This window comes from Haliotis rubra, unplaced genomic scaffold, assembly GCF_003918875.1.
Source record: "Haliotis rubra isolate DU_JTF1 unplaced genomic scaffold, ASM391887v1 Scf599, whole genome shotgun sequence".
Taxonomy (NCBI): domain Eukaryota; kingdom Metazoa; phylum Mollusca; class Gastropoda; order Lepetellida; family Haliotidae; genus Haliotis; species Haliotis rubra.
In genome coordinates, this window is record NW_025767300.1 from 322,852 (window position 1) to 347,193 (window position 24,342).

Consider the following 24,342-nt stretch of genomic DNA (forward strand, 5'->3'; position numbering starts at 1 on the left):
AGGTATCGGATCATAGTATAGAGTACCAGACGACAAGACAAGAAAAATTTAGAGTTATCTCCCTTCCATTGATTTGCATTTGCAAAACATCAGTAATTTCCGTACATTATGCATGATTCAATGTTATTTGAGATAAAGAATCACTACTACGAACTACCAGTTGAGTTAGGCATTCCCAGCGGGGTACATAGAAAATGTTACTCGCTTGTAAGCAGGGTACATTGAAAAACAATAGAAGAGCGCTCAGCCAATCAGGAAACGACATTTATGTGAGAGGCAAGATAAGAAGAATTATACTTTTCTGTCATAAAAAGACTAAATAACTTGGCTGGTCTCAACCTGCAACCTGGCTTACTGTGTGCAACTCTCCTCGTAACGTAGCTCCATTGGTTTGTCTGGTCTAGAATAAAATATTAATAGGCAACCAAATAACATGGATGTAAAAAAACAAACTGCATCTATTTGTTCCTTTATTTCTTCTCACCTTTCTCTTCACCCATCATGCCAGGGATCTTCCCTAGTTTATCCAAAAATTTCCTCAATGCCATCACTTTGTCAGCTCTCACGTAATACAGTCTACAACAGACAATACCAGCATCTATACAATAACACCATCACCACGTCAGCTCTCACATAACAGGAGTGAGTGAGTTATCAAGGTTTACTGCATAGTCCAGCTACGCCATGCTGTGACAGCTGGATATGGGTGGAAACCATGAAAGCATCAGTGCTGACAAACCTTGATGCCCATTCAGGTGAGTTTAGAATTCAAACACATGATCAAAGGTTTTCTGGAATGTCTAGGGGATGCAACTCTGTCACACATGCTCCCTGCAACAGTCACTTACCAGTCATAAACTACATACAACAAAAGAATTCAGTAAACACCTCACAAATAAGATACAGTTCAGACATTCCTCACTGATCAAAGCCTCGATTTGAGCACCTGCAGTCAGTCACCTCTTACAACAAGATCAAAGCCTTGATTTGAGCACCTGCAGTCGTTGCCTCTTACAACAAGATCAAAGCCTCGATTTGAGCACCTGCAGTCGTTGCCTCTTACAACAAGATCAAAGCCTTGATTTGAGCACCCCTGTCTACACAGTTGCTGCTACTGTTTGTTACTTACTACACTCATATCTCAGACTTACTTTCTCAGTGGGTTCACAATTCCTTCCTTGAGAACTTTTTGCACATCACCGTACGCCTCGAGGTCTCCTGGTGTTTGTTGTCGATATAATATGGAATCAAACACAGTAGTAAAAGAAAACATCGCAAATAAGGTGGCATCCAAGTAGCACGAGTTATGATGTCCTTGAATTCCCTTGTTTTTACCAATCAGTTTTCTCACAGTCTCTAGTGACGACGGTGGTGATACATCACCAGTTATGTCAGGGGTCTCCAGTATTCCAAATGCTGAAAAATAAAAAAATGAATTATCATACAAAAGGACTTTTTTCCATGTCAGTTTATCCAAAATTGGATTAGATACCAAATCATTTCTTATGTGCTCAAATCTGCATATTTTATCTCACATGTGCTAGTGTCACTTATCCATGAGCGAGTGTTACCTGTATAATTGCTAGTGTCACCTGTCTTTGTCTGAGTGTTACCTGTATGATTGCTAGTGTCACCTGTCTTTGTCTGAGTGTTACCTGCATGATTGCTAGTGTCTTTGTCTGAGTGTTACCTGCATGATTGCTGTTATGATTGCTGGAGTGTTACCTGTCTTTGTGTCTTTGTGTTACCTGAGTGTCTGAGTGTTACCTGTATGATTGCTAGTGTCACCTGTCTTTGTCTGAGTGTTACCTGTATGATTGCTAGTGTCACCTGTCTTTGTCTGAGTGTTACCTGTATGATTGCTAGTGTTACCTGTCTTTGTCTGAGTGTTACCTGTATGATTGCTAGTGTCACCTGTCTTTGTCTGAGTGTGTCACCTGTCTTTGTCTGAGTGTTACCTGTATGATTGCTAGTGTTACCTGTCTTTGTCTGAGTGTTACCTGTGTATTGCTAGTGTTCACCTGTCTTTGTCTGAGTGTTACCTGTATGACCTGTATGATTGCTAGTGTTACTTTTGTCTTTGTCTGAGTGTTACCTGCATGAGTGTTACCTGCTAGTGTTACCTGTCTTTGTCTGAGTGTTACCTGCATGACTGCTAGTGTTACCTGTCTTTGTCTGAGTGTTACCTGTATGATTGCTAGTGTCACCTGTCTTTGTCTGAGTGTTACCTGTATGATTGCTAGTGTCACCTGTCTTTGTCTGAGTGTTACCTGTATATGATCACCTGTCTAGTGTCACCTGTCTTTGTCTGAGTGTTACCTGTATGATTGCTAGTGTTACCTGTCTTTGTCTGAGTGTTACCTGTATGATTGCTAGTGTCACCTGTCTTTGTCTGAGTGTTACCTGTATGATTGCTAGTGTCACCTGTCTTTGTCTGAGTGTTACCTGCATGATTGCTAGTGTCACCTGTCTTTGTTTGAGTGTTACCTGTATGACTGCTAGTGTTACCTGTCTTTGTCTGAGTGTTACCTGTATGATTGCTAGTGTCACCTGTCTTTGTCTGAGTGTTACCTGTATGATTGCTAGTGTCACCTGTCTTTGTTTGAGTGTTACCTGCATGACTGCTGGTGTTACCTGTCTTTGTCTGAGTGTTACCTGTATGATTGCTAGTGTTACCTGTCTTTGTTTGAGTGTTACCTGCATGACTGCTGGTGTTACCTGTCTTTGTCTGAGTGTTACTTGTATGACTGCTAGTGTCACCTGTCTTTATTTGAGTGTTACCTGCATGACTGCTGGTGTTACCTGTCTTTGTCTGAGTGTTACCTGCATGACTGCTAGTGTCACCTGTCTTTGTCTGAGTGTTACCTGTATGATTGCTAGTGTCACCTGTCTTTGTCTGAGTGTTACCTGCATGATTGCTAGTGTCACCTGTCTTTGTCTGAGTGTAACCTGTATGACTGATAGTGTTACCTGTATGACTGATAGTGTTACCTGTCTTTGTCTGAGTGTTACCTGCATGATTGCTAGTGTCACCTGTCTTTGTCTGAGTGTTACCTGTATGATTGCTAGTGTTACCTGTCTTTGTCTGAGTGTTACCTGTATGACTGCTAGTGTCACCTGTCTTTGTCTGAGTGTTATCTGCATGACTGCTGGTTTTACCTGTCTTTGTCTGAGTGTTACCTGTATGATTGCTAGTGTTACCTGTCTTTGTCTGAGTGTTACCTGCATGACTGCTAGTGTTACCTGTCTTTGTCTGAGTGTTACCTGTATGACTGCTAGTGTCACCTGTCTTTGTCTGAGTGTTACCTGCATGACTGCTAGTGTCACCTGTCTTTGTCTGAGTGTTATCTGCATGATTGCTAGTGTTACCTGTCTTTGTCTGAGTGTTACTTGTATGACTGCTAGTGTTACCTGTCTTTGTCTGAGTGTTACCTGTATGACTGCTAGTGTGACCTGTCTTTGTCTGAGTGTTACCTGTATGACTGCTAGTGTCACCTGTCTTTGTCTGAGTGTTACCTGTATGATTGCTAGTGTTACCTGTCTTTGTCTGAGTGTTACCTGTATGACTGCTAGTGTCACCTGTCTTTGTCTGAGTGTAACCTGTATGACTGCTAGTGTTACCTGTCTTTGTCTGAGTGTTACCTGTATGATTGCTAGTGTCACCTGTCTTTGTCTGAGTGTTACCTGTATGATTGCTAGTGTCACCTGTCTTTGTCTGAGTGTTACCTGTATGATTGCTAGTGTCTGAGTGTTACCTGTCTAGTTTGTCTCTTTGTCTGAGTGTTACCTGTATGACTTTGCTAGTGTTACCTGTCTTTGTCTGAGTGTTACCTGTATGATTGCTAGTGTCACCTGTCTTTGTCTGAGTGTTACCTGTATGACTGCTAGTGTCACCTGTCTCTGCTAGTGTTACCTGTCTTTGAGTGTTACCTAGTGTCACCTGATTGCTGAGTGTTACCTGTCTTTGTCTGAGTGTTACCTGTATGATTGCTAGTGTCACCTGTCTTTGTCTGAGTGTTACCTGTATGACTGCTAGTGTCACCTGTCTTTGTCTGAGTGTTACCTGTATGATTGCTAGTGTCACCTGTCTTTGTCTGAGTGTTACCTGTATGATTGCTAGTGTCACCTGTCTTTTTGTCTGAGTGTTACCTGTATGAGTGTTGCTAGTGTCACCTGTCTTTGTCTGAGTGTTACCTGTATGATTGCTAGTGTCACCTGTGTCTTTGTCTGAGTGTTACCTGTATGACTGCTAGTGTTACCTGTCTTTGTCTGAGTGTTACCTGTATGATTGCTAGTGTCACCTGTCTTTGTCTGAGTGTTACCTGTATGACTGCTAGTGTCACCTGTCTTTGTCTGAGTGTTACCTGTATGATTGCTAGTGTCACCTGTCTTTGTCTGAGTGTTACCTGTATGATTGCTAGTGTCACCTGTCTTTGTCTGAGTGTTACCTGTATGACTGCTAGTGTCACCTGTCTTTGTCTGAGTGTTACCTGTATGACTGCTAGTGTCACCTGTCTTTGTCTGAGTGTTACCTGTATGATTGCTAGTGTCACCTGTCTTTGTCTGAGTGTTACCTGTATGACTGCTAGTGTCACCTGTCTTTGTCTGAGTGTTACCTGTATGATTGCTAGTGTCACCTGTCTTTGTCTGAGTGTTACCTGTATGATTGCTAGTGTCACCTGTCTTTGTACCTGCATGATGGAGTAACTTACATGTGCTGTCTGTGCTCCTCCTGTTGGCTGCATTGAACCGTTTATCTTTATGACATTTATACAAAGGAACAAACAACGCTCTCTTAGGTCCACAATCAAACAGGCGTCGGCCTTTAAACGTCCCATCAGTTCCAGCAGACGTCTCCTCCTCCTGTGGAGTGAAGTTACAAAATGTCACCATACAGCCTAGAAGACAACCAATGCTACAGTGTACCTACACATCACCACAAACAAGCCACATGTATTACAGCTCGAGGCATATTTAGCAGTAACTGTAAGCATTCAAAGAATCACATGCCATAATTGTGTAGATGAATTCATAATATCAGCAATAAGAATAACCAAAGAATGGCACCATTCTTTCATGAAGGAAGATAATCCAAAATTCTAAACTTTGAGTTTGCTATTTTCTATATTAACCATTTTCATTTCAAGAGAGATAAATAATAAATGCAGAGAAATATCAACTCTACAGAGAACCCTCACTGAACCGAATATATTGTACTCATCAGCTTATGGGGCAGTGTTTGTCAGAAACAACAGTCCATATCGTATGCCACTGTTTCCAGCAACGGATCAATGTGGCATCTTAACCTTAACGGTCCAAAAAGCATTTAGAAGTAGCAAGTATCAAACATGATTGTGCTTGTCCACTGTTCTAGCAGCAGGCTATGTGATCTAACCCTTGTTTGTGTATGGCCAATGTTCTAGCACCAGGCTATGTGATCTACCCCTTGTTTGTGTACAGCCACTGTTCTAGCAGCAGGCTATGTGATCTAACCCTTGTTTGTGTATGGCCAATGTTCTAGCAGCAGGCTATGTGATCTGCCCCTTGTTTGTGTATGGCCAATTTTCTAGCAGCAGGCTATGTGATCTAACCCTTGTTTGTGTATGGCCACTGTTCTAGCAGCAGGCTATGTGATCTACCCCTTGTTTGTGTACAGCCACTGTTCTAGCAGCAGGCTATGTGATCTAACCCTTGTTTGTGTATGGCCAATGTTCTAGCAGCAGGCTATGTGATCTGCCCCTTGTTTGTGTATGGCCAATTTTCTAGCAGCAGGCTATGTGATCTAACCCTTGTTTGTGTACAGCCACTGTTCTAGCAGCAGGCTATGTGATCTACCCCTTGTTTGTGTATGGCCACTGTTCTAGCAGCAGGCTATGTGATCTACCCCCTTGTTTGTGTATGGCCACTGTTCTAGCAGCAGGCTATGTGATCTACCCTTGTTTGTGTAATGGCCACTGTTTTAGCAGCAGGCTATGTGATCTACCCTTGTTTGTGTACAGCCACTGTTCTAGCAGCAGGCTATGTGATCTAACCCTTGTTTGTGTATGGCCACTGTTCTAGCAGCAGGCTATGTGATCTACCCCTTGTTTGTGTACAGCCACTGTTCTAGCAGCAGGCTATGTGATCTACCCTTGTTTGTGTATGGCCACTGTTTTAGCAGCAGGCTATGTGATCTAACCCTTGTTTGTGTATATGGCAGGCTATGTGATCTACCCTTGTTTGTGTATGGCCTGTTCTAGCAGCAGGCTATGTGATCTACCCCTTGTTTGTGTATGGCCAATGTTCTAGCAGCAGGCTATGTGATCTACCCCTTGTTCATGTACGGTCAGTGTTCTAGCAGCAGGCTATGTGATCTAACCCTTGTTTGTGTATGGCCACTGTTTTAGCAGCAGGCTATGTGATCTACCCCTTGTTTGTGTATGGCCACTGTTCTAGCAGCAGGCTATGTGATCTACCCTTGTTTGTGTATGGCCAATGTTCTAGCAGCAGGCTATGTGATCTACCCTTGTTTGTGTATGGCCAATGTTCTAGCAGCAGGCTATGTGATCTACCCCTTGTTCATGTACGGTCAGTGTTCTAGCAGCAGGCTATGTGATCTACCCCTTGTTTGTGTACGGCCAATGTTCTAGCAGCAGGCTATGTGATCTACCCCTTGTTTGTGTACAGCCACTGTTCTAGCAGCAGGCTATGTGATCTACCCCTTGTTTGTGTACAGCCACTGTTCTAGCAGCAGGCTATGTGATCTAACCCTTGTTTGTGTATGGCCACTGTTCTAGCAGCAGGCTATGTGATCTAACCCTTATTTGTGTATGGCCACTGTTCTAGCAGCAGGCTATGTGATCTACCCCTTATTTGTGTATGGCCACTGTTCTAGCAGCAGGCTATGTGATCTAACCCTTATTTGTGTACGGCCAATGTTCTAGCAGCAGGCTATGTGATCTACCCCTTGTTTGTGTACAGCCACTGTTCTAGCAGCAGGCTATGTGATCTACCCCTTGTTTGTGTACAGCCACTGTTCTAGCAGCAGGCTATGTGATCTACCCCTTGTTTGTGTACAGCCACTGTTCTAGCAGCAGGCTATGTGATCTACCCTTGTTTGTGTACAGCCACTGTTCTAGCAGCAGGCTATGTGATCTACCCCTTGTTTGTGTACAGCCACTGTTCTAGCAGCAGGCTATGTGATCTACCCCTTGTTTGTGTATGGCCACTGTTCTAGCAGCAGGCTATGTGATCTACCCCTTGTTTGTGTACAGCCACTGTTCTAGCAGCAGGCTATGTGATCTACCCTTGTTTGTGTACAGCCACTGTTCTAGCAGCAGGCTATGTGATCTAACCCTTGTTTGTGTATGGCCACTGTTCTAGCAGCAGGCTATGTGATCTAACCCTTGTTTGTGTACAGCCACTGTTCTAGCAGCAGGCTATGTGATCTACCCTTGTTTGTGTATGGCCACTGTTCTAGCAGCAGGCTATGTGATCTAACCCTTGTTTGTGTATGGCCACTGTTCTAGCAGCAGGCTATGTGATCTAACCCTTGTTTGTGTATGGCCACTGTTCTAGCAGCAGGCTATGTGATCTAACCCTTATTTGTGTATGACCACTGTTCTGGCAGCAGCAGGCTATGTGATCTAACCCTTGTTTGTGTATGGCCAATGTTCTAGCAGCAGGCTATGTGATCTACCCTTGTTTGTGTACGGCCAATGTTCTAGCAGCAAACTATGTGATCTAAGCCTTGTTTGTGTATGGCCAGTGTTCTTGCAGCAGGCTATGTGATCTAACCCTTGTTTGTGTATGGCCACTGTTCTAGCAGCAGGCTATGTGATCTAACCCTTATTTGTGTATGCCAATGTTCTAGCAGCAGGCTATGTGATCTACCCCTTGTTTGTGTATGGCCACTGTTCTAGCAGCAGGCTATGTGATCTACCCTTGTTTGTGTACAGCCACTGTTCTAGCAGCAGGCTATGTGATCTACCCTTGTTTGTGTACAGCCACTGTTCTAGCAGCAGGCTATGTGATCTACCCCTTGTTTGTGTACAGCCACTGTTCTAGCAGCAGGCTATGTGATCTACTCCTTGTTTGTGTACAGCCACTGTTCTAGCAGCAGGCTATGTGATCTACCCCTTGTTTGTGTATGGCCACTGTTCTAGCAGCAGGCTATGTGATCTACCCCTTGTTTGTGTACAGCCACTGTTCTAGCAGCAGGCTATGTGATCTACCCTTATTTGTGTACAGCCACTGTTCTAGCAGCAGGCTATGTGATCTACCCCTTGTTTGTGTATGGCCACTGTTCTAGCAGCAGGCTATGTGATCTACCCTTGTTTGTGTATGGCCACTGTTCTAGCAGCAGGCTATGTGATCTAACCCTTGTTTGTGTATGGCCACTGTTCTAGCAGCAGGCTATGTGATCTAACCCTTGTTTGTGTACAGCCACTGTTCTAGCAGCAGGCTATGTGATCTACCCCTTGTTTGTGTACAGCCACTGTTCTAGCAGCAGGCTATGTGATCTAACCCTTATTTGTGTATGACCACTGTTCTAGCAGCAGGCTATGTGATCTAACCCTTGTTTGTGTATGGCCAATGTTCTAGCAGCAGGCTATGTGATCTACCCCTTGTTTGTGTACGGCCAATGTTCTAGCAGCAAACTATGTGATCTAAGCCTTGTTTGTGTATGGCCAGTGTTCTTGCAGCAGGCTATGTGATCTAACCCTTGTTTGTGTATGGCCAGTGTTCTAGCAGCAGGCTATGTGATCTAACCCTTGTTTGTGTATGGCCAGTGTTGTAGCAGCAGGTATGTGATCTAACCCTTGTTTGTGCAGGTTTTCTGCTGTTTTTGTTTTTCTTATCTATCGCACCATATCAGACTTTGGTATTATTTCCGCGAATGTAAATGTTTACACATTACAGCAGTGACTCCCCTGTTCACGATATAGTCCCATGTCCTGCCACACTTTACAAATCTCTTGACAATGTCCACAAACAGGGATGCTGTCTGCATCCTGTCGCTGAAACCCTACTTTCCCACACACTCTCCAGTTCCCACATTCCACCTAGATGCCAAGTTCCAGAAAAGTCTTTCACTGTGTCTCTATCTTGAATATTTAGTATGTATGTACTGGTAGACCTTCACAGAATACAAGCATAATCTGTCATGAAAACTTTCCCATTAAAGTGGATGTTGAAGCCCGTTCTGGAGCCTCTCCACATACAGTAGTATGGTATACACATTAAGAGTCGAGTACATCTGTAACCAACATACCATCTCCAGCCCCGCAATCTTTTTCCAGGGGTTGTCTGGGAGTGAACCAATCCACCGGATGACGCCATATAGAGGTGGGTTGCCCAACACCTCCACTACAGAGTCCACTCCCAGGTCTGGGTCAGGCGTCGGCGCCATCTTATCGGAACTCTTGGAACTATTACCAACCGATGTATCATGGTATTTATCGTACTGGTTAACCTCTACTACGTGTTCTGTAATCAAAAGAAACACATTTGTATTAATTCATAGTCAACAATTGCACATGAACAGTACAACAAGGATAAAGAACAGCATAATGTTTTATTTAGGCAAGATTTCTTGGCTAATATGGATACAAAATTATTGTCATGGTAAACTCGAGGTAAACCTCCTTCATAAAATGTTAAAAACTTGATACAAACAGCATTTCTATTACTTCTTTGACAAAATAAAAAACATAGATACAACTTGAGAATTAACTTGCCTGGACTCATTCATGATTGAAGTTTGCCATGACTGCAAATTCTGGCAGACAGCACAATTTATACAAGTTGATCGTGTGTGTTCCATACCATTAAGATCTGATATATGATAGGCTTTGATTTCTCTTCATGCAGATAAAGATGTCTTTTCACGATGTTAACTTTATGGCGGTATAATGTCGTGGTCTATTTGTAACAGTTTTTTTAAAAGTCTATGGGACTTATGGGTAACCATATAAGTACACGCATTCCTACTTTTGCATTCAATTGTTTATAACATGTCCCATTTGGCCTGCTTATTCTTGAAATATTACCATTCAACGAACGTGTTTTTCAAAATACAATATGCATTGGAGGTAATCACATGGTAGTTAAAACATGTTGTAATATGCCAAACATGGAATGAATAAGAGTGAGTGAGTGGGTTTAGTTTTGAACCACTTTTAGCAATATCCCAGCAATATCACGTTGGGTGACACAAGAAATGTGCTTCACACATTGTACCAATGTGGGAATGAGCAAATGCTTCAACCACGAGGTCACCCCAATGCCTCAAAACAGATAATGAGTGGAAACCTGTTTGTATAATAATGTTTTAAACAAACATTGTTGATAAAGCATGTGGGAGCATAGATTTTATTGTAAATTTAGTTTCAAGTATAAAAACTTGCCCTGCCTCTGGTGACGTCTTACGTCAAAGTTTCCTCGTACCTGATAAGCAGCCTTCAGTTAGTATATCTTTGCATGAGACAAAGTCTGTGTTATGAATAATAAAGCTTTTTGGAAGCAGGTCAAGAAAATGAATGGTACTGTGAGACAAGATTACCCCATTCCACCTCAGGAATGGTTTGACCATTTTAAAGAACTTTTCTCAGCAGGTGATACCCAGGAAAGGACTACTGCGGGGATTCATGATATAGACAGTAACCATGTTGATACTGTTGATGTCCCCATTACAGCTAAAGAAATCATGGAATCTGTGAATAAATTAAAGAGTGGAAAGTCATCTGGTCCAGATTATATAATACCAGAATTACTAAAATCATCACTCAAGTATATATTGCCTTACTTAGAAAAACTCTTCAACAAAATCCTTGATATAGGTGTTTTCCCCAACGGCTGGGGAAGTGGCATTATTGTTCCTATACATAAAAGCCGCTGTTTCAAAGACCCGAATAACTACCGGGAATTACCTTAAACAGTGTGTTTGGAAAGGTTTTCACATCTATCCTTAACAAAGCCTATCGGCGTGGACTGAAATTAATCACAAGATAAGTGAAGAACAAGCAGGATTTCGTCAGGGCTACTCTACTCACGGACAACATCTTCACACTAACTGCCTGCGTACAGAAATATCTCAGTAAAAGAAAGATTAAACATATGTTGCTCTAATTGACTTTAGGAAGGCATTTGATTCTATCAATAGAACAAAACTGATGGGCGTGCTTGAAACATCAACCTGAGTGGGAAATTGCTGCGCATTATTGAATCTATGTATTCACGAGTGTCAGCTTCTGTTAGATGTAGTGGAGGATCATTACCATAAGTCTTTGATTGTCCAGTTGGTCTCAAACAAGGATGTGTTCTTAGTCGGTCCTTTTCTCTCTGTTCATAAATGGACTCGCTGATATGATATTACAGGAGTGCAAAGGCGGAGTACAGCTACACCCAGATCTATACTGAACTATTTCTACAGCTGTTTGCTGGCGACGTAATCCTAATGTCTGACAAGGTCAACGGTCTCCAGCAACAGCTCAACATCCTGTCTACATTCTGTGACACATGGGGCCTGTCAGTTAACCTACAGAAGACAAAAGTTGTCGTCTTTAGAAGAGAGGGAATCCTTAGACGTTGTGAAAAATGGTTTTACAACGGCAAAGAGATCGAGCCTGTGTCAAGCTACAAATATCTCGGGATCATGCTAACACCATCCCTGTCTCTGCGCCTAATCCGCCCTTCACCTTGCAACTAACGGCAAGCGTTCCTTAGTGAACATCTTACATTACAATGTGGGCATATGGAAAGTTACCATTCAAGACCTATTTCAAAATATTCGACACAAAATAAAGCCCATCCTGTTATCACGGAAGTTAAATATGGGGACACACACGAGTCGAGGCAATTGAGAGAGTTCAATATCTTGCTTGTAAACGCTACATTGAACCGGTACAAACACACCAAATGCTATGGCCCTTGGAGAGTGTGGGCGTCATCCTCTGTATGTGGATAGTGCCGCCAGATGCATCAAATACTGGATCAGACTCCTTCATCTCCCGTCTCATCGACTACGATGCAAGGCATATGGCATGTTGTATAATCTGGACAATGTAGGTCGACATACATGGTGTTCGATGTTAGAACCCTACTACAAAATGTTGGAATGGGATATGCTTGGGCTTCACAAGATGTTGGTGTTACGGAATATTTTGTTAAGGACTTTAAACAGCGTTTAAAAGATATCAGTTCTCAACAGTGGCATGACGTTTTAACCAGCAGCTCAAGATATGATACATACTCAACATACAAGACAACTCTTGATGCTGAAGAATACTTACTAGACTCTTCACTACGAACTTTTTGCGCCAGTTTGCTCTTGCAAGAGTTGGACATACAAGTCTACAGATTGACAGAGGCGGATATCAAATATGCCCGTGAGCAACGTATCTGTCCACACTGTGATCGATATGAAATCGAAGATCTTTATCATTTTACTTTGATATGCCCTTCCCTTGACACCATCAGAAAGGCTATTCTACCAAGTTATGTGATCAGGAACCCATCAGTACACATGTTCTCAAAACTTATGTCAACAACTTCACACTCTGTGCTTACAAAATTAATGGCATTCATTCATGTTGCTTTTAAGAAGCGAAAATGATTGTTTATAATATCACCCATATTATTATTGTTGTATTATGTATTTGGGCCTATGGCCACACATGCATTATGGAAATAAACTACTACATAATCAGAAATGCTAACATACAAGTAGCAATAGCATTAAACATGACAAATGAGAGAGACAAAGAAAACTGTCACCATGGTAACAAGACAATGGTATGTGATATTCAGTGTTATCCACCAACTTTACAACATCAATACCAGCATACAACAATCATTTCACTGGGTTCAGTACACGGCGCAGGTATGACAGCTGACCAGCATTGCATCAGTTTAGTCAAAACAACATTGGTCATGCAGACATGATTTTCACCATGCACTAACAGATATCATACAACAGTAAGTATGATTCCATAACAAGAAAAAACACAGAACAAGTACCAACCCATAGTAAGCTACACATCGCTTTGAAGCTAAAATGATATCACATGCCATGAATTTGCTTCCCGATTGTTAAAATCAAACATTTCCTTGTTAGTATAAGAATTAAATTTAGTTTATGGGACTGTGCCTATCTGTATTTCTTCCTGATAACCCAATAGGTGAAGGGAGGTAACTCTAATAAACCTGTAGAGGGGAATTCCCCAGGACGTTACTTGTGACTAAATATAGAAAATTACAACCGGGAAAGACCACCACAAAAGGCCATTGTCTACACCAACCTCAAATAAATTCCCATAACTGTTCAGTTTTTTACCCTGACAAGCATGATTTGAACTGGTGTCCAAATTTCAGAGTTATATTTTTGGCAATTATGAAAGCTGACAATTTTGTATATAAATGTTATGGCTTTGTTCACAGAACCTTCATTTGGGAAAAATGGGGAAATCTTTGTTTTTGTTAGGCATTATATGGATTAGTTGCATGTCCTGGAAGCAGTGCCAAAGTTTCATGTTAAATTGGCATCAGATGAAAACTATTCGTGATTTGATAACAATATTTCTGAATGAATACAATGCATTTGTATTACAGCTCTAGCATATATCATGGCTATATTGTTTGTTCTCCTTCAACTACAAACTTCTAATACCTAATCCAAATTAAATGTTCAAAGCTATGACAATATCTAATATTATATGTGGCAAATTCATCAAAGCACAAGATAGAATAGTTAAAAGTTTCTTTCTTGTCAGTGTAAAGGAGATAAGTTAGATATCTAAATGACAGCCTGTAATATGCAGGTGACTAAGGCCATGATAACATGGCTAATAAACGGAGACCTTGGGGAATGAGGAAGTGAATTTCCTTTGACTGCTGACAATAATCCTGTCTTGACACTTTATTCATGCAGTGCTCTAGCGATGATATTCTATTATGAACGCTTATGAAAAGAATTCACTTGAGTTCAACATACAAGATTTTTAATTACATAAGATACTTCTTTCATGTGCACAAGGATTTATATTTCTTTCTCTGGGAAATGTACTCAGCTATTCCTTGTATGCTGATTCACATGTTACACAGCTTAGGTTGCAATGGAAGTGTTTATTTAAACCTTACATGACTCTCCAGTCAAAACTAAAAACTTGAAAGATAAAATGCACAATGGCCATAACAACTACCTAAGTATCGTCTGTTTAACTTAACAGAATGTTTACCTTCTTTCCCCAGGAAATAAGGAACACAGGGCTTTTGTATTATACCCTTTTCTATTTTGTTGCTTTATGAAATTATCCTGTAAATCACACATCAAACACTACTACCTTCTATACACACCCATCGATCACTGTTACCTTCAAAACACACCCTTCAATGCCTTCTACCTTGAAACACACCCATTGATCACTGCTACCTTCAAAACACACCCACCAGTCATTGCTACCTTCTATACACACCCTTTAATCCTTTATACCCTTTCACAACAAACCCATCAATCATTGCTACCTTCTAAACACACCCATCAATCCCTGCTACCTTCAAAACACACCCATCAATCATTGCTACCTTCAAAACACACCCATCAATCCCTGATACCTTCAAAACACACCCATCAATCATTGCTACCTTCTAAACACACCCATCAATCCCTGATACCTTCTAAACACACCCATCAATCCCTTGTACCCTTTCACAACAAACCCATTGATCACTGCTACCTTCAAAACACACCCATCAATCATTTCTACCTTCAAAACACACCCATCAATCATTGCTACCTTCAAAACACACCCATCAATCATTGCTACCTTCAAAACACACCCATCAATCATTGCTACCTTCAAAACACACCCATCAATCATTGCTACATTCAAAACACACCCTTCAATCCCTGCTACCTTCAAAACAAACCCATCAATCATTGCTACCTACAAAACACACCCATCAATCATTGCTACCTTCAAAACACACCCATCAACCATTGCTACCTTCAAAACACACCCATCAATCATTGCTACCTTCAAAACACACCCATCAATCCCTGCTACCTTCTAAACACACCCATCAATCCCTTGTACCCTTTCACAACAAACCCATTGATCACTGCTACCTTCAAAACAAACCCATCAACCATTGCTACCTTCAAAACACGCCCATCAATCATTGCTACCTTTAAAACACACCCATCAATCCCTGCTACCTTCAAAACACACCCATCAATCATTGCTACCTTCAAAACACACCCATCAATCATTGTTACCTTCTAAACACACCCATCAATCCCTGCTACCTTCAAAACACACCCATCAATCATTGCTACCTTCAAAACACACCCATCAATCCCTGCTACCTTCAAAACACACCCATCAATCCCTGCTACCTTCAAAACACACCCATCAATCATTGCTACCTTCAAAACACACCCATCAATCATTGCTACCTTCTAAACACACCCATCAATCCCTTGTACCCTTTCACAACAAACCCATTGATCACTGCTACCTTCAAAACACACCCATCAACCATTGCTACCTTCAAAACACACCCATCAATCATTGCTACCTTCAAAACACACCCATCAATCCCTGCTACCTTCAAAACACACCCATCAATCATTGCTACCTTCTAAACACACCCATCAATCCCTGCTACCTTCTAAACACACCCATCAATCCCTTGTACCCTTTCACAACAAACCCATTGATCACTGCTACCTTCAAAACACACCCATCAACCATTGCTACCTTCAAAACACACCCATCAATCATTGCTACCTTTAAAACACACCCATCAATCCCTGCTACCTTCAAAACACACCCATCAATCATTGCTACCTTCAAAACACACCCATCAATCATTGTTACCTTCTAAACACACCCATCAATCCCTGCTACCTTCAAAACACATCCATCAATCATTGCTACCTTCAAAACACACCCACCAGTCATTGTTTCCTTTAAAGCACACCAATGAACCACCGCTACCTTCAAACAAAATAAGCATTGCTACTTTCTATGCCCCTTCTGTAACTAACCCCCAGCCTGTACTATCTTCTGTATCTCACCCCCAGCCTGAACTATCTTCTGTATCTAACCCCCAGCCTGTACTATCTTCTGTAACTAACCCCCAGCCTGTACTATCTTCTGTATCTAACCCCCAGCCTGTACTATATTCTGTATCTAACCCCCAGCCTGTACTATCTTCTGTAACTAACCCCCAGCCTGTACTATCTTCTGTAACTAACCCCTACCCTGTACTATATTCTGTATCTAACCCCCAGCCTGTACTATCTTCTGTAACTAACCCCCAGCCTGTACTATATTCTGTAACTAACCCCCAGCCTGTACTATATTCTGTATCTAACCCCCAGCCTGTACTATCTTCTGTAACTAACCCCCCGTATGTGCTAACTTCTGTAATTAAGCCCCGGTATGTGCTACCTTCTGTATCTAACCCCCAGCCTGTACTATCTTCTGTAACTAACCCCCCATATGTGCTATCTTCTGTAACTAACCCCTGGTATGTGCTACCATCTGTATCTAGCTCCCAGCCTGTACTATCTTCTGTATCTAACCCCCAGTCTGTGCTATCTTTTGTATCTAACCCCCAGCCTGTGCTACCTTCTGCATCTAACCCCTACCCTGTGCTACCTTCTGTATCTAACCCCCAGTATGTGCTATCTTCTGTATCTAACCCCTACACTGCGCTACCTTCTGTATCTACCCCCCAGCCTGTGCTACCTTCTGTATCTTACCCCTAGCCTGTGCTATCTTCTGTATCCAATCCCCAGTATGTGCTATTTTTGTATCTAACCCCCTACCTGTGCTATCTTCTGTATCCAATCCCCAGTATGTGCTATCTTCTTTATCTAACCCCTACCCTGTGCTACCTTCTGTATCTAACCCCCAGCCTGTGCTATCTTCTGTATCTAACCCCTAGCCTGTGCTACCTTCTGTATCTAACCCCCCATATGTGCTATCTTCTGTAACTAACCCCTGGTATGTGCTACCATCTGTATCTAGCTCCCAGCCTGTACTATCTTCTGTATCTAACCCCCAGTCTGTGCTATCTTTTGTATCTAACCCCCAGCCTGTGCTACCTTCTGCATCTAACCCCTACCCTGTGCTACCTTCTGTATCTAACCTCCAGTATGTGCTATCTTCTGTATCTAACCCCTACACTGCGCTACCTTCTGTATCTACCCCCCAGCCTGTGCTACCTTCTGTATCTTACCCCTAGCCTGTGCTATCTTCTGTATCCAATCCCCAGTATGTGCTATTTTTGTATCTAACCCCCTACCTGTGCTATCTTCTGTATCCAATCCCCAGTATGTGCTATCTTCTTTATCTAACCCCTACCCTGTGCTACCTTCTGTATCTAACCCCCAGCCTGTGCTATCTTCTGTATCTAACCCCTAGCCTGTGCTACCTTCTGTATCTAACCGCCAGCCTGTGCTACCTTCTGTATCTAACCCCGACCCTGTGCTACCTTCTGTATCTAACCCCCAACCTGTGCTACCATCTGTATCTAACCTCCAGCCTGTGCTACCTTCTGCATCTAACCCCCAGCCTGTGCTACCTTATGTATCTAACCCCCAGCCTGTGCTACCTTCTGTATCTACCCCCAGCCTGTGCTACCTTCTGTAACTTACCCCCAGTATGTGCTATATTCTGTATCTAACCCCCAGCCTGTGCTACCTTCTGTATCTAACCCCCAGCCTGTGCTATTTGCTGTATGTAACCCCCAGCCTGTGCTACTTTCTGTATCTAACCCCCAGCCTGTGCCTCCTTCTGTGTACCTTCTGTATCTAACCCCAGCCTGTGCTACCTTCTGTATCTAACCCCCAGCCCCCAGCCTGTGCTACCTTTTGTAACTAACCCCCAGTATGTGCTATTTTCTGTAAATAATTGAGTCTGGACCAGTCAGTCCAGTGTTCAACAGCATGAGCATCAATCTATGAAATTAGGATACGATGACATGAGTCAACCAAGTCAGCAATCCTAACCGCCCGATCCCATTAGCCACCTCTTACGACAAGCTTGGGTTGCTGAAGACAAATTTTAACCCGAATCTACCCCAATGCAAAAACCGTGGGTAAATACTCAATGAATAATGAAGTAATCTGGAGCCCTGACTGTGTCTGTAGCAAAGATAGCTCTGACTGGAAATATCATGTGATGTGACATAACATGACGTGTTATTACAAGTACACAGATTAAAACCATGTGAATGTACATGGCTGACTAATTCTCCTCTGCCTGTTGTGGTTTCCCCACTTCAGGCAATAGCCTGATTGTGATCAACAGAGGACTGATAGATTCCACGTGTCAAGACCATTCCAATGCATACCTTTAGAGTTATACAGCGGGTTCTTGCCTGACACCGGCTCCCCTGCTAGTCCATACACCTTCATGTCATGGGGCTTGTCCAACATGACCAAGTCCAAGTTATTTCCCTTCACATTATCTTTAAATTCCTCTGTGGTTTTCTTCCCATGTTTGAGGACATCATCAAATTCACGTTTACTCAAGGAGATGTCCTGATCGTTATCTGTGCTATAGTCATGTAGTTTTTGTCTTGACGAACCAGCATGTGGGGGATCCAGGTGTACAACATTAATACGCTCATCACCGTAATCCCCTTGAGTGAAACCTGATTACAAACAGAAAGCATACACAATACATAGAAAAGTCCTATTTTTGTAAATAAAATGTATTTTCATGGATAATATTGGAGATGTTAAACAGATATTAAGTTCTGTGAAGGGCAATTAGAAGTGGAATGCATAAGAAAAGGATGATTTATGGATGTCACCTTCTTTAATGTGAATAACACGACATTTCGGAGTGTATGCTTGCTCCTTCATCACCTTTATCAGGTGATACACTCCAAAACATTATTGTAAATACGTTATCAGGTGATGAAGGAGCAAGCATACACTCCAAAACAATATTGTGAATACGTTATCAGGTGAAGAAGGAGCAAGCATACACTCCAAAACGTTCTTGTGAATACGTTATCAGGTGATGAAGGAGCGAGCATACACTCCAAAACGTTCTTGTGAATACGTTATCAGGTGATGAAGGAGCAAGCATACACTCCAAAACGTTATTGTGAATACGTTATCAGAGGATGAAGGAGCAAGCATACACTCCAAAACGTTATTGTGAATACGTTATCAGGTGATGAAGGAGCAAGCATACACTCCAAAACATTATTGTGAATACGTTATCAGGTGATGAAGGAGCGAGCATACACTCCAATACGTTCTTGTGAATACGTTATCAGGTGATGAAGGAGTTATCAGGTGAGCATACACTCCAAAACGCGTTATTGTGAATACGCTATCAGGTGATGAAGGAGCAAGCATACACCCAAAACGTTCTTGTGAATACGTTATCAGGTGATGAAGGAGCAAGCATACACTCCAAAACGTTCTTGTGTTATTGTGAATACGCTATCAGGTGATGAAGGAGTGATACAGCATACACTCTGAAACGTTATTGTGAATACGTTATCAGGTGATGAAGGAGCGAGCATACACTCCAAAACGTTATTGTGAATACGTTATCAGGTGATGAAGGAGCAAGCATACACTCTGACATGTTATTGTGAATACATTATCAGGTGATGAAGGAGCGAGCATACGCTCTGACACGTTATTGTGAATACATTATCAGGTTATGAAGGAGCGAGCATACACTCTGACATGTTATTGTGAATACATTATCAGGTGATGAAGGAGCGAGCATACACTCAAAAAGTTATTGTGAATACGTTATCAGGTGATGAAGGAGCGAGCATACACTCTGAAATGTTATTGTGAATACGTTATCAGGTGATGAAGGAGCGAGCATACACTCCAAAATGTTATTGTGAATACGTTATCAGGTGATGAAGGAGCGAGCATACACTCTGAAACGTTATTGTGAATACGTTATCAGGTGATGAAGGAGCGAGCATACGCTCTGAAACGTTATTGTGAATACTTTATCAGGTGATGAAGGAGCAAGCATACACTCTGAAACGTTATTGTGAATACGTTATCAGGTGATGAAGGAGCGAGCATACACTCCAAAACGTTATTGTGAATACATTATCTGGTGATGAAGGAGCAAGCATACACTCTGAAATGCCGTGTTATTCACAATAAAGAAGTTGACATCCATAAATCTTGCTTTTTTTAGATATTAAGTTGTGGGTGAGTTTGCTTTTAAGGTATTTTCATCAATATTCCAGCATGAGCATGGCTGCACGGACCAGCAGATATGGATTTCGCATATTTTATCCATGTGGGGAATTGAACCAGGATATTAACAACTGAAGGATTGAAAAACTGGATGTTACATGAGGTATACTGCGACAAAAAGAGAGAATTCAGCAAACTGTCAGTATAATAAACAAGTTTGTGAACTTTGGAAACAGGAGAAACTTGAGGAATGTTAAGCTCTTGCTGAAAGGACTTAACACCATTACATATCCATGAAGGTAAGAGTTCCACCACAGGGAAGGATACCCCTTCATATGCAACAGTAGAGGTGTGCAGCAGAGTTGGACAGTGGAAGAGACAGCTCTTAAGGCACATGTCAGAAACACTTAGTAACCCAGAAAATCCACAGTATGGTGACGACTGAAGGACATATGGTGAGGACTCGGATTATATTCTATTATCATAGAAACTTTGACAATGAATAAAGCAGCAACTTAAGAACACATCAGGAATAACATGTTTGGAGCTAATCCAGAAAGGTTCTTGCAATGACTTGTGGCTAATGATTAAACCTTGGTTCAACTTTTTCTTTTATGAGTGAAAACTAAAAATAAGTACAACGGGAGCAGATGTCCCCACCATAACTGTACCATCAGCTGCAGAGATTATGAGAGTAATACAAAAGTACATGTACTATTTTTTAACTTCTTTGGGTATAACAGAGTAGACAATCTCATGACAGATACTGTAAGTGGAATACAATTACTCCAATATTATAATACTGTGACAGCAGAAGGAGCACAGTCAGTTTGGCTAGCCGAACTGACTACTGCATCAAAGGCAGCTGACCCGGATACACAGTTGCAAAATATGTACACTCATGTCAAAAAACTTTGCTTAATCTATACAAGGAAATATTGACTGCCACATTCAAAATCATTTGTGAAATGAATGTTTTTTTCAGACTATCAGCATTAGAAAACAGCACTAATAAATCTGAAATAGAAGAACTGATTACCTGGGCTGAAGAATTCTTCTTCTTTTAACAAGCCCAGTATAGGGACAAGTGATGCATGATTTTGTCGTGCATAAAATAGTCGGTGCTCTTTATATTTTCCTGTGCCTGACCCCACGGGGTTGTCCTGAAACAAAGTAGCCATAATTAAGTGGTGAACAGACTGAGAGAAGCACATACAGACAAATTGACAGGTTTGAAATCTTAAAAAAAAAATATGCAAGAACTCTTTCTACCTTTTTCAGAGTACCCCTGCAACAATATATTGCAAGTGTTGCAAAGTTTAATCGGTTAGATAATTTAAAAAGCGAAAGTGAGTTGTTATTGATATGCTCAACTTCCCAGCGTAGACACCTGATTGGATAAAATGCCAACCAAGGGAGGTAATAAAATCATCGGCTCAAGCCGTAGATGCATCCAGGGTATAGTGGAGATTTATCGGAACGTATACCCTGGAGATAATGCTTGTATGATAGGGAGTGTTCAATAATGTGTAACTGAAGGTTGCAATGAACATGCAGAATTACTTCATTCAGATATAGATAATATTTTCATATTTGTATTATTCATGCAGTTGTTCCACTTTTTTCATGCTCAAATATTGTGAACTGTTAATGTTTAGGGTTTAGAAAACAAAAAGTTCAACATAACTATGAGAGGCACTAGAGTATCTGATAAATGGTATGGGCGGATTCAAGTCCATTCCAAAGAATCAACTACCTGTCGATTGCAAATTGACGCCGTCTTTTAGTTTTACAGTAATGTTGGTGTACTGTTAGCATTTGAAGCTTTGTTAGCATTTGAAACAAGCATCATGCAGAGGTTGTTGTTGACAAATATGATGACTGTCACTCTTTACCAGGGTCTGCGTCGGTTAATGACAAGCATTTAGAATTAGCTTGGATCTGCAGCTTGCTTGAAAACAACTTACAAATTCCACTCCAACAGTAAGTTCTGCATTGCGATCCTCTGGCAGCACTCCTATCCACTTGACTGTGCCACACTCTGGGCCCCGGTCACTCATCCACACCACCCTGTCCCCGAGACGCAGGCCACAGTTGGGGTAGTCCTGGCTGGGAATGTGGGAGGCAGCAGCGTACAGGTCCTTCTCCATCCGTCGGGGAACTCGACTGCCACCCACAGTTTGTCTATGAATACGATGTATGGGACAGAAGACCGCAGAATCTGGGGGACAGGTGAAGTACCGCTCTCTTCTAAACTGGCCATCGCTAGTGCCACTTCCTTGGTTTTCCTTGAAAAGAAGAAGACTGAACTGAGATGGGAAAACAAAATTAGACAACTTTATCATGACATTAGTCTTCTTCAACTATGAACGGTTTATGATCCCCAAGCAGTGTGAATTGTGTACCTTTGACCACAGGGACATTTGTATCCTCTACCTGTATAATGAGCTCGTTGGGTTTAATGCCACTTTGAACAACATGTCAGTTACGTCACGGTGTTTCAGTTTCCGTGTATTTAGACAAAAAATTATGTAAACCTATCTGACCATGCATACACTGAAACTGAGTGAATTTTTCTCTTTGCTCAAACATTAGAAGGAATGCTGGTGAAGCCAGACAAAATTGTGCACATGAGCACCTTGTAGTATAGTATAACTGGGTTATTGTCATTAAACAATATATCATGTCACAAACCCTGAGCACCAAGGTCTTCTCAGAACACATCTGACCCAGAATAGTTTCTAACTTTGTGTAATACGTACTTGGTACATCAATTTTATTAAACAAGAGATAACAGTGTCAGCATGATTTGAATGTAACTACAGAGGGATGTGTAAAATGTGTGTTCCAGTGATCTGGTTATACATCCATAATCAGTGTATGAAATAAGCCAAAAACCCAGCCTGACATCAGGGCTGGTAACATTTTGAAGTTACCAAAATGGATTTAACCAGACCAGACAATCCAAAGAAAATAACTCAATTTTTACTCAGATGTATGGAACATGTTATCTAAAATTTGTACCAAACAATTGGTCTGGCTAGCTGTAAATTTAGACTGTCCATCAGAAATCTAGCCCATCTCGGGCAGTTGGATGGACCTTATTTCACACACTACCATAATGGTTGAAATAGATGTGTCTCATGTGTTACATGTTGTTTAGCACAATGTCACAAAGAGGATATAATTTTTGCCTAGTTCTGAACTGACAAATACAATCATATGCTGGCTGTAATGTAGGCCTACACATACGTAGCCGAGAGCCGAGCTCCGGTCCTATACGGTCATGTCTTGACTGTATAGGACCGCATCGCGGCTCTCGGCTAGCCTACACATTACCATTGTTACTTGAAAACGATACAAGAACCTGTATCGAAACGTGGTGCTCTAGAATAAATATATCATCCATATATATACTTGGTTTATCTACACGTTTCTGGGTCAAATGTATTCATGTATAACGTCAAAAGTATTACAGTGGATTCTTATCAGCAGAGTATCAGTATACAATAGGCTACCGGTAACAGAAGTGAAATGTAACATCCTGGAGTGCATTATAACACATGACAAGTGATTATTAATGAGCATTTGAAAAACACATGCAATGAGTCTACTTACAGTTAACTCCACACCAAATATGATTCCTTTAATATTTGGTACTTTGCCTTTGTAGCGAAGGATGCCTGGTAATTCTGTTTGTTCTCCTTTTGGTTTCACTAATACTCGCTCGCCTTCTTTAAGCGCAAGGCCTTCTTTCATCCATTCCTTGTCTTGGTAAACGGCAAGTCTGTCCTGACATGTTGGTACTGGGTTGAGCAGATCAAAAGCTCCCAGGTTGACTGTTTCTATTTCTCCTGGAATACACTGAATTTCAACTGTTTCACTATCTAAAGTCTCTAGAAGGAAGATCAATTTGTCTCCTTTATTGAAGTTATCTGTTAAGCAGAGAAGTGTTCCAGCTAATAACTCAACTTTGGACCCCGATTTTAGTGACGACACAAACCCTCGCTCCTTCTTCTTGCCCAGTTTCTTAACGAGCAGGATAAAATATTCTTCATTTTCTGACATTCTTCAACATGAACGTAACCTTTTCTTCCCTATCAGTCTCACATAAGGTCTACTACGGAAAATAGGAAATACCTGTATCTATTTTTGTT

General features: G+C 41.6%; 1 protein-coding gene across 1 annotated transcript in view; it reads right to left on the bottom strand.

The window, feature by feature from the left end:
- The window catches only part of LOC124255220 (ubiquitin carboxyl-terminal hydrolase CYLD-like), a 31,034-nt gene extending 6,692 nt beyond the window's left edge, over positions 1-24,342 (bottom strand). The window contains exons 1-8 of the mRNA XM_046689064.1: positions 23,804-24,342; positions 22,153-22,473; positions 21,225-21,348; positions 18,346-18,648; positions 9,254-9,468; positions 4,713-4,863; positions 1,152-1,416; positions 485-576 (exon numbers count right to left, since the gene is read on the bottom strand). Coding sequence (XP_046545020.1) covers positions 485-576; positions 1,152-1,416; positions 4,713-4,863; positions 9,254-9,468; positions 18,346-18,648; positions 21,225-21,348; positions 22,153-22,473; positions 23,804-24,253 — 1,921 coding nt within the window. The 5' untranslated portion in view covers positions 24,254-24,342. The remainder of the gene's footprint in view (positions 1-484; positions 577-1,151; positions 1,417-4,712; positions 4,864-9,253; positions 9,469-18,345; positions 18,649-21,224; positions 21,349-22,152; positions 22,474-23,803) is intronic.